Source organism: Hypanus sabinus, chromosome 4, assembly GCF_030144855.1.
Source record: "Hypanus sabinus isolate sHypSab1 chromosome 4, sHypSab1.hap1, whole genome shotgun sequence".
Classification (NCBI taxonomy): Eukaryota; Metazoa; Chordata; class Chondrichthyes; order Myliobatiformes; family Dasyatidae; genus Hypanus; species Hypanus sabinus.
The window spans coordinates 59354681-59369658 of NC_082709.1; the positions used below are offsets into that span (position 1 = coordinate 59354681).

At 43.8% G+C, this 14978-nt stretch overlaps 2 protein-coding genes across 2 annotated transcripts in view; one reads left to right on the forward strand and one right to left on the reverse strand.

Moving 5' to 3' along the window:
* LOC132392275 (thrombospondin-type laminin G domain and EAR repeat-containing protein-like) overlaps positions 1–14978 on the reverse strand; it is a 106828-nt gene that overhangs the window by 65603 nt on the left and 26247 nt on the right. The window contains exons 4-5 of the mRNA XM_059966102.1: positions 10202–10292; positions 6829–6985 (exon numbers count right to left, since the gene is read on the reverse strand). Of these exons, the coding sequence (XP_059822085.1) occupies positions 6829–6985; positions 10202–10292 (248 nt within the window). The remainder of the gene's footprint in view (positions 1–6828; positions 6986–10201; positions 10293–14978) is intronic.
* Positions 10686–13842, forward strand: LOC132392276 (caldesmon-like). Its single transcript, XM_059966103.1, has 2 exons — positions 10686–10925; positions 11204–13842. The coding sequence occupies exon 2, from the start codon at positions 11371–11373 to the stop codon at positions 13216–13218; it is 1848 nt and encodes a 615-aa protein (XP_059822086.1). The 5' UTR covers positions 10686–10925; positions 11204–11370; the 3' UTR covers positions 13219–13842.

The window sequence follows — 14978 nt, forward strand, 5'->3', positions numbered from 1 at the left end:
AACACCATTCACTCCCCTAACCTGATCAATCACAAGACAATAGACAGTAGGTGCAAGAGTAGGCCATTCGGCCCTTCTAGCCAGCACTGCCATTCACTGTGATCATGGCTGATCATACACAATCAGTACCCCATCCCTGCCCTCTCCCCATATCCCCTGACTGCACTATCTATAAGAGCTCTATCTAACTTTTTCTTGAATGCATCCAGAGTCTTGGCCTCCACTGCCTTCTGGGGCAGAGCATTCCACACATCCACCACTCTCTGGGTGAAAATGTTTTTCTGCATCTCTGTTCTAAATGGCCTATCCCTTATTCTTAAACTGTGGCCTCTAGATCTGGACTCACCCATCAGCGAGAACATGCTTCCTGCCTCCAGTGTGTCCAATCCCTTAATAATCTTATATGTCTCAATCAGATCTCCTCTCATCCTTCTAAATTCCAGTGTATACAAGCACAGTCACTCCAACCTTTCAACATATGACAGTCCCACCATTCCTGGAATTAACCTTGTGAACCTACGCTGCACTCCCTCAATAGCAAGAAAGTCCTTCCTCAAATTTGGAGACCAAAACTGCACACAATACTCCAGGTGGGGTCTCACCAGGGCCCTGTACAGCTGCAGAAGGTCCTCTTTACTCCTATACTCAATTCCTCTTCTTATAAAAGCCAGCATGCCATTAGCTTTCTTCACTGCCTGCTGTACCTGCATACTTGTTTTCATTGACTGATGTACAAGAACACCTAGATCTCGTTGTACTTCCCCTTTTCCTAACTTGACTCCATTTAGATAGTAATCTGCCTTCCTGTTCTTGCCACATAACCTCACATTTATCCACATTAAACTGCATCTGCCATACATTTGCCCACTCACCCAACCTGTCCAAGTCACCCTGCATTCTCATAACATCCTCCTGACATTTCACACTGCCACCCAGCTTTGTGTCATCAGCAAATTTGCTAATGTTACTTTTAATCCCTTCATCTAAATCATTAATGTATATTGTAAACAGCTGCAGTCCCAGCACCGAACCTTGTGGTACCCCAATGGTCACAGCCTGCCATTCCGAAAGGGACCCGCTAATCACTACTCTTTGTTTCCTGTCAGCCAGCCAATTTTCAATCCATGTCAGTTTTCTGCCCCCAAAACCATGTGCCCTAATTTTGCCCACTAATCTCCTATGTGGGACTTTATCAAAAGATTTCTGGAAGTCCAGGTACACTACATCCACTGGCTCTCCCTTGTCCATTTTCATAGTTACATCCTCAAAAAACTCCAGAAGATTAGTCAAGCATGATTTTCCCTTCATAAATCCATGCTGACTCAGACTGATCCTTCTACTGTTATCCAAATGTGTCATAATTCCCTCTTTTATAATTGACTCCAGCATCTTTCCCACCACTGACGTCAGGCTAACTGGTCTATAATTCACTGTTTTCTCTCTCCCTCCTTTCTTGAAAAGTGGGATAACATTAGCCACCTTGCAGTCAGCAGGAACTGTTCCTGAATCTATAGAACATTGGAAAATGATTACCAATGCGTCCACGAGTTCTAGAGCCACCTCTTTAAGTACCCTGGGATGCAGACCATCAGGTCCCGGGGACTTAACAGCCTTCAGACTCAACAGTCTATCCAACACCATTTCTTGCCTAATACAAATTTCCTTCAGTTCATTCTTTACTCTAGTTCCTTTGGCCACTATTACATCTGAGAGATTGTTTGTGTCTTCCCTAGTGAAGACAGATCCAAAGTACCTGTTCAACTCATCTGCCATTTCCTTGTTCCCCATAATAAATTCACCTGTTTCTGTCTTCAATGGCCCAATTTTGGTCTTAACTATTTTTTTGCTATTCACATACCTAAAGAAGCTTTTACTATACATAGGAGCAGATTTGGCCCGTTTAGCCCACCGAGCTTACTCTGCAGTTCAATCACGGCTAATTTATTTTTCCTCTCAACCTCATTCTTCTGCCTTCTCCCCGTAACCTTTGACACCCTTACTAATCGAGAACCTATTAACCTCCACTTTAAATATACCCAATGACTTGGCCTCCACAGCCTTCAGGGGTAATGAATTCCATTGATTCACAACTCTCGGTTAAAGAAATTCCTCTTCATCTCTGTTCTAAATGGACATCCTTCTACTGAACCTGCTCCCTCTGATCCCAAACTCACCCACTATTGTAAACATCCTTGGCACGTCCTCACTATCTTTCCGTATTTGGTAGATTTACTCAATCAAGTTTGTAAGACATGACCTGTTGAACACCAAGCCATGGTGACTTTCCCTCGTCAGGCCATGTTTATCTAAATGCACATAAATTCTCTCCCTGTCTTTAACAAGGCCCTAGCAATCTTTCAGTAGCCTGGGGATATTCACCTGGATGCTCTTCAACAGACCAAGCACCACTTCCTCTTTAACATCAAATGCCCTAGCACTTTTACAAGCTTCACACTGCTCTCACTATTATCGGTGTCTTTCCCATTGAGTCTGAGTCATAGAACAATATAGCACAGACACAGGCCCTTCTGCCCAATGTGTCCATGACAGCCTTGATGCCTACCCCGCTGATCAAGCCTTGTGTACTTGCATCCAAAATAAGGTCTCTATAGAACACCGGAAGTCACCAGCCTCCATTCTGAGAAGCAACCTTCAATCACCACTCTGTGCTCCCCACTACTAAGCCAATTTTGAATCCACCAAACTAACTCTCAGTAGAATCTACGTGGTACAATCATACGGTATCTTGTCAAAGGTCTTCCTAAAGGATTAACGTCCACCCTCCTACCTGCATCAACTTTTTGATTATCTCATCAAAAAAAACCCTAAAAGCTTTGTCAAGCATGACTTCAAATGCACAAAGCCATGCTAACTCCTTCTAATCAGACTCTGTCTATCCAAATTCTGGTAGATTCTGTCCCTCAGAATTCCCTCCAGTAAGTTCCCCATCATGATGTCAGGCTGACTGTCCTATAGTTCCCTGGCATGTCCTTGCAACCTTTTTTTAAAAAAACAACAGAACAAATTAGCCCTCTTCCAGTCTCTGCTATTTCACCTCTAGCCTCTCATTAAGTATGAGGATACACTTGGTTAGGCCCTGGGGATTTATCCATCTCAATGCACCATAACGCTGTAGATTCATCTTCCCTGATAATATGAAAATCCTCCAATACAGCCCCACATGTTTCCCTCATCTCTTGAGCGATCATGATTTTCTCTTAACTGAGAAGAAATATTTGTTAAAAATCCTACCCATCTCCTTCGTATCAAAACATTCTTTTTGATAAATACTGAAGAAAAATGCTCATTATATTCAAAGTACTAGAGACACAAGAGGTTTGGCAAATGCTGAAAATGGGACCATGAGGCTATAGGATACAAGAGCGGGATTAGGCCATTTGGCTCATCAAGTCTACTCCACCATTTCATCATGGTTGATCCAATTTTCCTCTCAGCCTGAATCTCCTGCCTTCTCCCTGTATCTCTTCATGCCCTGACCAATCAAGAATCGATCAACCTCGGCCTTAAATATACATAAAGGCTTGGCCTCCACAGTTGTCTGTGGCAATGAATTCCACAGACTCATCACTCTCTGGCTAAAGAAATTCCTCCTCATCTCTGTTCTAAAAAGATGCCCCTTTATTCTGATGCTGTGAGTCTGGCTTTAGATCGTCCCACCACAGGAAACATCACATCCACATCTACTCAATCGAGGCTGTGGAAGAAAATATCCAGAGCTGACACTGTATTGAGCAAGGAAGGGTTAATGATCTTCAAATGTAAAATCACAGTCTGCTGTGACTAATGTACTCTGCGCTGCTGACAATGTGCTTTACAGTCAGGCTGATTAAAATAATTATGTTTGTATTTGTTGTTCTAAGGATCATCACATGTCTGATATACTCTTCTAGCCTGTCTGATATACTGCTTTGAGAAATTAACACTGAAGTAAATGTGTAACTGCTCAGGGACATATCCTGCAACTTCGCTACTCAGCAGAACTGCCATTGAAGTTCTTCCTTCTGATTTATGAAGGACTGACTTCTGATTTAACTATTACTTGGATTGCACTACCTGTATGTATAATCTATATTTTCATTTATATTTATCATTATTATTGTTATGAGCAGAGAGGCAACATCTGCCGGAAGTAAATTCCTTGTATGTGCACAGGTACTTGGCGATTAAAGTCTGATTCTGATTCATGTGTTTTTCTCTCGTATGCTTGGGATATATATATAAGAGCGTGACCCATCGTCAGACAGAGTCTCACGAACTCCGCTTTTAGGGGGATGGGCTGTCCATGATAACATGCTACAATAAAGGCATTCTGAAGCGATCTCCCTCCATGTCCGAGTGTTAGTTCTTCTTCCGCAATGACAGAGGCCTTTCACCATTTGATAGGTTTCAATGAAGTCACCCCTCATTCTTCAGAATTGCAGCAAATACAGGCCCAGAGCCATCAAACACTCATCATGAGTAACAAACCATCATCAAGTCCAGAGGAACACACACAAAATGCTGGAGAACCCAGCAGGTCAGGAAGCATCTATGGAGGGAAATGAACATTTGACATCTCCACCCAAGACCCTTCATCAGGATTGGAAAGGAAGGGGGCAGAAGTCAGAATAAGGAGGAGAGAGGAGCGGGCAGTGGGTAGGGCAGGTCACAGAAACAAGCCCCTTGGCCCAACTGGTTCATGTAGACCAAGACGCCCATTGAAGCAAATCCCATTTATGTAAGTTTGGCCCGTAGCTCTCTACACTTCACTACATACCAATCTGAATACCTTTCAAAAGCTGTTATTGTACTTGCCTCAACCATATCTTCTGGCAGCTTATTCCATATGTGTGCTACCTCTGCATGAAGTTGCCCTCGGCTCCCTTTAATTTTTCCCCCTCACATCTTAAACATGCCCTCTAGTTTTTCCTTTCCCTTTCCCTGGGCAAAAGTGGGTGCATCTACCCTATATATGCCTCCTCATAATTTTATACACCTTCGTGAGGACACTCTCATTTTCCTATGTTCCAGAGAATAAAGTCCTAGCTGCCTAACCTCTCCCTATAACTCAGGCCCTCAAGTCCTGGCAACATTCTTCTGTGCACACTTTCCAGCTTAACGACACACATATATGTATATATATATATATATAAGGTAATGAAAACTGCACGCAATGTTCAATGTTCAGCCTTACCAATGTCTTCTACAAGTGCAACTCAATGTCCCAACTCGTATACTCATTGTTCTGACTGATGAAGACCAATGTGCTAAATGCTTTCTTCCTCACCATGTCTACCTGTGACACCACCTTCAGGGAACCATATCCTTGCACTTCTAGTTCCCTCTGTTCCACAACATTCCTAGGCCTTACTATTCACTGTAGAAGTCCTGCCATGGTTTGACTTCCCAAAATGCAACACTTATCCAAAATTGCACGTAATACCCCAGCTGTGGGTTCATCAAGGACCTGTAGAATTGTAGCAAGACACCCCCCATCCCAATTATAAAATCCTCTTTGCTATGAAGGTCACCATACTTTTAACTCTTTGGTGCTGGTGCAGTTTTTTTTCCAGTGTCTGAGCCCCAAGCAAATCTGTAAACACAATAGATCCTGCAGATGCTGGAAATCTTCAGCGACCCAAACATAAATTCTGGAAGAACTCAGAGGTCAAACAGCATCTGTGGAGAAGAATAAACAGCCGATGCTCCGGCCCAGACCCTTCCTTCAGGACTGGAAAGGAGGGGGAAGGAGTACAAGCTGGCAGGTGATAGGTGAAAGCAGGTGAGGGGAAAGGTGGGTGGGTGGAGAGGGGAGTTGATTTGGCAAGCTGGGAGTTGATGATGGAAGGGGCAAAGGGCTGAAGAAAAAGGAATCTGATAAGGTCCTCAGCCCAAAACCTTAACTATTTATTTCACTCCATAGATGCTGCTGACCTGCAGCATTTGTACATGATGAGTACCTCCAGCATTTTATGTGTTTTACAACCACACCCAAAGCTCTTTGTAGCCTGACACTTACAAATCAAACATTTGCTTAAATAATAAGCCAGCTTCTGATTTTCCTCTCACTAATCCACTTTTCGCTGCCCGACATGTTTCTGACCACTCACTCAACTTTGCAGCCTCTTTACTTACTCAATAGTTCACAATCCCACAGTTTAGAGTTGTTGCTAAGTTTAGAAATATTACATTTGATTCCTTCTCAAGAACACTTTTCTAAATGATAAATAGCTGAAGCATAAGCACTAGTCTTTTGTTACTCCACGAGTTACTATATATTCCATCTGAAACAAGACTAATGTGTTCTCAGTCTCTGTTTGTGCCTCTCAAACTGCTTTTAATGAGCAACAAGCAACCTGCTGGAAGAGCTCAGCAGGTCAAACACATCATTAGGGCGGAGAAGAACTGTCAATGTTTCAACCCGTTTTGGTGTAAGCACTTGACTTCATGGTTGAAATTGTTCCATTTCTAAAAACAGAATAAACTTTAATCATACTGTAATAAAAGACAAGATTTACAACTTAAATCTTACAATTTAAAAAAGATTTACAAGAATAAACCACTCAACTTTTTTTTACATTCATGCTTTCTGTACTGCTCTATTAAATTTATACACGTCAGTAGCACGGCAGCTACCCGAGTCACCCTGGGGTGGTATATAATTGAGGGGCTTCCTCCCCCAACATGGCCCCTCCCTCTCCAGTAGGAGAAGAACCCTACATTGTGGTCCTTCACCACTGTTGACCAGAGACACCTAACTCCCAGTCAGGACAAGTCACACCTCATACGCACGAGGTAAATGCACCCAGTCTGATCACTCCTCCTTACCATAAGGGTACTTCAAGATGTCATTGTCCGAAGGCCGCAGAGGGAGCTCCATCAGGATCTTCGGGATGGAGAGCGCCGCCAGTCTGGGAGTGGGACTGGGGCAGATCCTCTGGGTCGCATCAGATCCCGGCAGCAGCACCAGTTGTCTCAGTAACCCCTGTGAAACAATATATGGAGCAGTTTGAGATTCCTTATTCTTCCTATTCCACCACAAACCCTTTATCACTCTCTTCACCCTCCTGCCCTCCCTACATTTCCCGAGGAAAGTTAGAGGGAAAACTTACTCAGATTGTGCCGGGATTTTATGGAGAAAGATTGAATAGGTTAGGAGTTTATTCCCTGGAGTGTAGGAGATTGAGAGGAGATTTGATAGAGGTACTGTATATAAACTTACAAGTGATATAGATAGGGTAAATGCATCAGGCTTTTACCTTGGGAGAGACTAAAATTAGAGGTCATGGGTTAAAGGTGAAGGTGAAATGTTTTCAGGGAATGTTGGGCAGAACTGCCAGTGGAAGTGGGTTTGATTTCAACACTTAAGAGATGTGTGGGAAGTACATGGATGGGAGGGATATGGAGAACTATGGGTTTGATGCAGGTCAATGGGACTAGGCAGAATAACAATTTAGCATTGAGTAGGTGGGCCAAAGGGTGTGTTTCTGTGCTGTAATGCTCTAGGACTATGAATGCATCACTCTAGTCCAGGTTTGTCACCCCTTCCTCAGCGTTCCATCCAACTCAACCTTTTAACCGAGCACATCACCTGAAGGATTCACCCTGCTTGATGACCACTCCTCTAGTGTTCCTGCCTGCTCAATGCTAACTGAGGGACGTTTGCTTTCAGAACTTTATTGTTTAGAGTATATTCTGTGGAACAGCTGTAATAGAAAAAAGGAGGCTGCAGGTGACCTAATGGAAAATCTCAAAATGATACATGATGCTTGACAAAGTGGACAAGGTGATGCATCTACAGTTAAAGACCTTTAATATGCCAGCAATAAATCTAGTCAGGAATTCTGGAATTCCACCTTTCCCATGAGAATGGTGGGAATGTGGAACTGGCCACCTTATGGAATAGCTGAGGAGAGGATCCAGTTAAGGGGATACTGATGAAGTATAAACAAGTGGGAAGGATAGTCGGCTCAGCGGTGAAGTAACTAGCGGGATGGACGAAGGCTGGTGTAGAGGATACACTTCCTGTCCTGCCAAATCAGAGTCATTTTCACCTCAGTCAAATAGGTGATGCTCCGGAAAAGCAGACCATCCATCAACGTTCTCCTCAGTTAGGATACTATAGGGCTCTACTTGATCATTAGGATAAAAATTAACAAGTAAGTACAATTCCCAGAAAGGACCGTTATCTCTTCTTATGGATGGCAGCACTTTTAGCATGGTGCACACTCTAAATGAACTAGCATTTAACCTATAATTGAATAGTACCAGCAGTCCATCTACAACTTAATCATCCACTGCCTCCAGTATAGGGGTACCATAGGTTACGGACTGGTTTATATATTCTTTTTGTTAGGAAGTCCCTCGGGGTCACCAAGGGTTGCTTCCACTCTAGTTTTGTAGTGTCTAATAAAGTCAACATGGGAGTGGCAGATGGTTGGTGGGACGGTGGGTGGGTGGTTTGTAAGGTTGTGTCCTCTTTCCACCTCCATACCTAGGGCTTCTTTGTGCTGCTGGTGCAGGGACTCAAGGTCCTTGATGATACCCCAAATACTTCTCCCCCATTTTGAGTGTCTATGGGCCAATGGCTGTGGGCAGGTTGCACTTCTTGAAGAAAGCTTGAGCATATCTGTGAATCTCTGAACATTTATAAACTTCTTTCTGACAGAACTCACAATGGAGGGGCCATTTTGGAAATCTAGCTCTGAGTTTGCTTAACCTTGCAAAGATTTGAAAAGCCTTGTGAACACAGTGTTGACAGTATGTTTGTCTTCACAGCCAGAGGATTTTAGTACTGGGACAGGGATATCTTACTACGATCATGCCGGGCCTTGGTGAGGCTACACCTGGATTGTTATCGACAGTTTTGCATTTTGGGAAGTCAACCAGGGTAGCGCACAGCTTTTAATCAATAAGATACTTACTTAGTGGATGATTCAATGGTTCCACCACAGGACAACAAAAAAACATAGCACTGCCTGTGGTTGGGGAGTTCAGGGCAAGAGGACGAGACAGTGAAGAATCTTCAGAGACACTACAGTCCAGATGGACTTCTCTGACAAATGATTTATTCACCTCAGGTACTCTATAGCTGATGCAGCAAGTGTAATGGGAGAGCTATGGATGGTGGTGAACCCACATGCAGAGTAAAGTCTAGAATAACTCAGACTTGAAATAAATAAGACAACACAAACAAAATCCAAAGGCAAAATCACGAACAGTAGTATGTACCAGAAATCAAGCTCCTATGATTGAGCACTGAGAGCTCAGCACAAGGCCTTTATGTACCATGAAGGAATGTAGCAGGCAATAGTAATTGGAACTGAGTCTTAAAGGGACAGTGGCAGCTAGCCAAACCCCAGGGAAATGGAATGCTGAAACTCGGATGCCTGCTGCTGTTCAGTCAGGGCCACGACAGAACCCAGCCTCTGCTCCCCACCCCTCCTGCAAACGGCTGGCCCAGGGTGATCAGAATGTAAAAGTCCACCATCAAGGTGGGGTGTCCAGGATGTCCCATGAAGGTATCCAGCTTCTTTCTCCTGGGCCATATCCCATCCAGTCCATGAGGTACTCGAAGGGCTGGTACTGAAGGACGGGATATATGGAATGTGGGGGAATCCATATGAAGATGCGCTGTAACATGCACAACAGGATTTTAGAATGCACAGGACCTCCTTCATCCTGAGGGATTGTGCACTGCAGGAGATTCCTCAAGACAATTCTAGCTGGAAGGATGAATCCTAGGGAATATGAATGACCTTCTAAATCCTTGAAACTGGGGTCCCACTCAGTCTTGGGAGTGTGGGAAATGGGGTCCTGTTGCTTCTGGTAGAGGTGCAGTGCTGGCGAGAAAGTGGGAAATGTCAGCAGGTGAGCCAGATGTTGAAGTCTGCATGCCAACCAGACACATCAATCCTTACATAAGTACATCACATGTACACAAGTACAGTAAGAGTTAAGGAAAGAAAAGAATGAAGGTTATAGTTCCAGGAAATGTAAAGAGTGACAAACAAATGAAGTGCAAAGGTCACAATGATGTCGTTATCAAGATGAGATCAAAAGTTCATCTGCAGTTTAAAAGAGGTTCCTTCAGTAGTCTTAGAGAAGCTGCCCTTGAGCCATGTGGTTTGTGCTCGGCATTTCAGTCAGAAGGAAACATAGTACACTGATCTGCGCAGTTCCCAAGCTATCATGCACTTACTGAAAACAGTCCTTTCCGTCTCCTCCTGTTCCCAATGTAAAATCGAGATCTTGCCGTGCCTAAATATTCTGGGAAAGGTATGTCCAGATACCTGTGTGGAAAATACAATACTCATTTTGACAGGTTCAGCACAGTAACTGTGCTGCCCTTAAGGCATTTGTTTAGCTTTATTACATTTTCGCTTTAAATAATTTGTTTGTAACTATTTTCTAGTTAACTACGTTGCAGTTGTTGTGAGGTATTGTGGCACGTGATGACATCACACCGGGTTTTGCCGCGTCTCATGGTTAAGTTCTGGTTTGGAGAAATGGGAAGGCGGGGGCTTGCGTGTGCAGGATCAACCCGAGGAAAACTCCATTTCTACGCTCTAAGAAACATCACAGAAGCAACGCCGTAAGTTCATATGACAGTCAATATGTTGAAGTAAAAATGTTAACGCTGATTCTGTTAAAAGAAATTGTGCTGTCTTTACGACAGTTATTTAGTTTATAATATTTTCGCTTAGTGATTCATTCAATAGTATTTTCTAGTTAGAATTAGAAGTGTTTAAAGTATATTCATTGCATGTAAAATATATCGGCATGCGATGACGTCACATCCGGTTTCGCCGCGTCTTGTGGGAAAACACCGGTTTGAAATTAGCGCGAGGGTGGGGGCTTTCCACGAGGCTCACCTGAGCACAAGCAGTTTTGCAGGCATGAGAAATCACAGTGAGAGCAACGCTGTAAGTTAATAGATAATCGATATATTGAACTAAGATGTTAATGCTGATCCTGTTAGAGGTAATGATGGTAGATAATGTTTATGTTTTCGTTAGTTAAAGAGTCGCGGATAGTTTGCATGGAAGTGTATTTAAAGTAGTCAATGGAGCAGGTAAACTCTCCCTGTATACTGCACCTTAGTGTAATGTAGTTATAGTCACCTTTGCAAGTATTTACACTTGAAATGTGATATTAAGGAAGGAACAAATACTGTATCAATCTTGTATTGTTTTATCAACAGTTTTCACCATATGTTAATGTGAAGAGTGAACAGTAAATGGTTAATCTTACTGCGATCTGGTTTGCATTGGCTGTGGTTTATCCGGACGTTAAATTCGGCGTTTCGTTACACCCGAAGGAGAACGTTACAGTGAAAAAGCGGCATTATCAGGTGTTTCAAGTGCTGCAATGTCAGCTCAATCCAGCATCAAGTCGACGCCGCCCAGCGACAGGGGCAGTAAACCGACATCAAGTAAGCCCACCCGTGCGTTATCAGGTGTTCCAAGTGCTGCAATGTCAGCTCGATCCGGGATCAAGTCGATGGCGCCCAGCGACAAGGGCAGTAGAACGACATCAAGTAAGTCCGCACAGGCAAGAGCCAAGGCAGAAGCCGCCAAGGTGCGACTGCATTACGCCAAACAAGAAGCAGTTTTGAAAATGAAACTGGCCACCAGAGAAGCCGAAAAGGCTGCCAGAGAAGCCGAAAGGGCCGCCAGAAAGGCAGAAGCCGCCAAGGTGCTACTGCGTTACGCCAGACAAGAAGCAGTTTTGAAAATGAAACTGGCCACAAAAGAAGCCGAAATCCAGAAAGAAAGGGCCGCCAGAGAAGCCGAAAGGGCCGCCAGACAAAGAGAAGAGGCTGCCAGAGAAGCCGAAATCCAGAAAGAAAGGGCCGCCAGACAAAGAGAAGAGGCTGCCAGAGAAGCCGAAATCCAGAAAGAAAGGGCCGCCAGACAAAGAGAAGAGGCCGCCAGAGAAGCCGAAACCCAGTTGGAAATGGCAAAAATATCAACAGAGTTGCAAGTGCTGCAGCGAGAAAGAGAAGGAGAAGCTGCCATGGCGGAAGCAGAGTACATAGAAGAAGCTGAAGGGTCGCGTGATCTGACCGCAGTAAGATCTACTTTAGAAAGGACCAGACTGGAACGCACAAGCGACTATGTACAATCTCAAATAGACAGGCAGGCTCGTCTCCCCTCTCTATACGTATTCGATAACTTCCCCAGCTACGAGGAACCTCAGAGAGTCACGATTGCATCACATCCATACGAGGAAGGAAATTTACCCTCACGGCTCCGTGATGAAGTCAAGAATGAAAGAACCGACAACGCTCCTTCACCCCCACAACAGGACGGCGGGGAGGGAGAGGTTCACTCCAGGACAACAATTGTCGGCTCGAACTGTACAGAAGTTTGCGGTCAAACTCAGTCAAGCCGTTCTTGTTCCGAGATCTGCCTCACTGAGGTGTACCCTAAAGAAGCACAACAAGACATTACCAAGCGTAAAGTAACCGACGAGACGCTAGGTCAGTCAGTTTTCGTTCAAACCGAGGACGGAAACAAACTTGCACAATCAGCTCAAGATACCATTTCTTTAAAAATCAAAGACACCAAGGTCTTCAGAGATGAAGCAAATAATGGGGTTGCCCCATTGCCAATCAGAGAACCACGCCAGCGCTCACCAGATAACAAAGAGCAGGCAGTCAAACGGTTCACGTCCTTACGGAAAACCTGGAAAAGGAAACCTGAGATACAGCAACGCACCCGATTGGCCCACGAGGTACTGTGCACCCTAATGGCAGAGGTCACAGCCATTATAAACGCACAATCATTCCTACCTGTGTCTTCTGACCCAGAAAACCCCTTTATACTTTCGCCATCAACGCTCCTTACGCAGAAGGCAGGAGCACCTCCTCCACCAGGAGACTTCTCAGACAAGGATTTGTACACAAAGCAATGGAGACAAGTCCAGGCTCTGGCAAATCAGTTCTGGTCCCGCTGGAGACAGAAATATCTACCCTCGTTGCAACAGAGACGAAAGTGGACAGAACCCCGCAGGAATCTTCAAGTTGGAGACTTAGTCCTGCTCAGGGACAAGCAAGTCGCTCGCAACAGCTGGCCAACGGCCAGAATCACTGCTACATTCCCTATCGGGGATGGACATGTCAGGAAGATCGAATTGAAGACTACCGACCAAGGCGATGTGAAAATTTACCAAGGGCCAGTTACAGAAGTTATTCTACTTCTACCCAATGACTGATTAAGAGACTAAGTTTTGTACTCTGCTCATTGTGACCTTACGAAGGTCAAGCGGGGAGTGTGCTGTCTTTACGACAGTTATTTAGTTTATAATATTTTCGCTTAGTGATTCATTCAATAGTATTTTCTAGTTAGAATTAGAAGTGTTTAAAGTATATTCATTGCATGTAAAATATATCGGCATGCGATGACGTCACATCCGGTTTCGCCGCGTCTTGTGGGAAAACACCGGTTTGAAATTAGCGCGAGGGTGGGGGCTTTCCACGAGGCTCACCTGAGCACAAGCAGTTTTGCAGGCATGAGAAATCACAGTGAGAGCAACGCTGTAAGTTAATAGATAATCGATATATTGAACTAAGATGTTAATGCTGATCCTGTTAGAGGTAACGACGGTAGATAATGTTTATGCTTTCGTTAGTTAAAGAGTCGCGGATAGTTTGCATGGAAGTGTATTTAAAGTAGTCAATGGAGCAGGTAAACTCTCCCTGTATACTGCACCTTAGTGTAATGTAGTTATAGTCACCTTTGCAAGTATTTACACTTGAAATGTGATATTAAGGAAGGAACAAATACTGTATCAATCTTGTATTGTTTTATCAACAGTTTTCACCATATGTTAATGTGAAGAGTGAACAGTAAATGGTTAATCTTACTGCGATCTGGTTTGCATTGGCTGTGGTTTATCCGGACGTTAAATTCGGCGTTTCGTTACACCCGAAGGAGAACGTTACAGAAATGACAGTTGATAAAATTTATTTTCTTGTGCTATTGAAAGTGTTGCTGGAAACTTTGTGTTGAAGTGTATTTAAAGCTGTTGATGGCGTAGGTAGATTCTGACTTAAGTTGTACTTTAGTGAGACTTTACTATAATATAGTTTGTTGTAGTTTTACTTTTACAAGTATTTATGATGCAAATGTGATGCCAAGAAGGAAACAGATACTGTATACATTTTGTATTATTTTATCAACAGTTTTCACCATACGTTAATGTGGAAGAGTGAACAGTAAACGGTTAATCTTACTGCGATCCTGTCCTCATTGACTTCAGTTAAACTTGGTGTTTAGTCAGAGTTCAACACACTGCACGAGAACACTAGAGTAACATTGCAGTTGGGTAATCTGTAGCCACATCTTATCGAGGGGGATAAACACATGAAATGGTGTAAAATGTAACAAGTTCCCAGAAAAAGGTGGGGGGGGGGTGCGTGTGTGGGGGAGGGATAGATTACACCATACAAACCTTTTGCTTTGTACATTTCGCATTGATAGAGTTTTTTAAAAATAAAAATGAGGTGAATCGGGGTCTAGTTCAGGTTGCTTTTGAGAAATCTCACCAGCGGGTTAAGTGACTGGCCAGAAGCAAGAGTTCTGGACCACATTGACACATGTTCAAATACCAGCACAGCAAGTTGGGAAATTTAAGGTAATTAATTAATTGGAATAGAATCCATGGAGTGACTGGAGCTCACTGAGGAAATCTGCCCTCCTACGTGCGGCACACACGTAGCTCCAGACTCATCAATACACTTGACTCATATCTCCTCACTTCAGAGGTGGGCAAGAGGGAGATTTAGAAATGTTCACATGTGGAGAACAAGTGAATTAAATTTTAAAATGGAAGGATACATTTGACCTCGGGGTGGAGAGGAAGGAGGGTCGGAGACTGGAAGTCTGGCTGTTGGGCCAGGCTGAGCTGGGTTCAAGAGGAGCGGATTGAAGAAGGACCAGGGGATGGCTGGATGGGGAAACTGGGTGTGAAGG

Bases quoted from the DNA above. Each gene is read 5' to 3' on its own strand.
- LOC132392276 (XM_059966103.1), top strand. From the start codon at position 11,371: ATGTCAGCTCAATCCAGCATCAAGTCGACGCCGCCCAGCGACAGGGGC.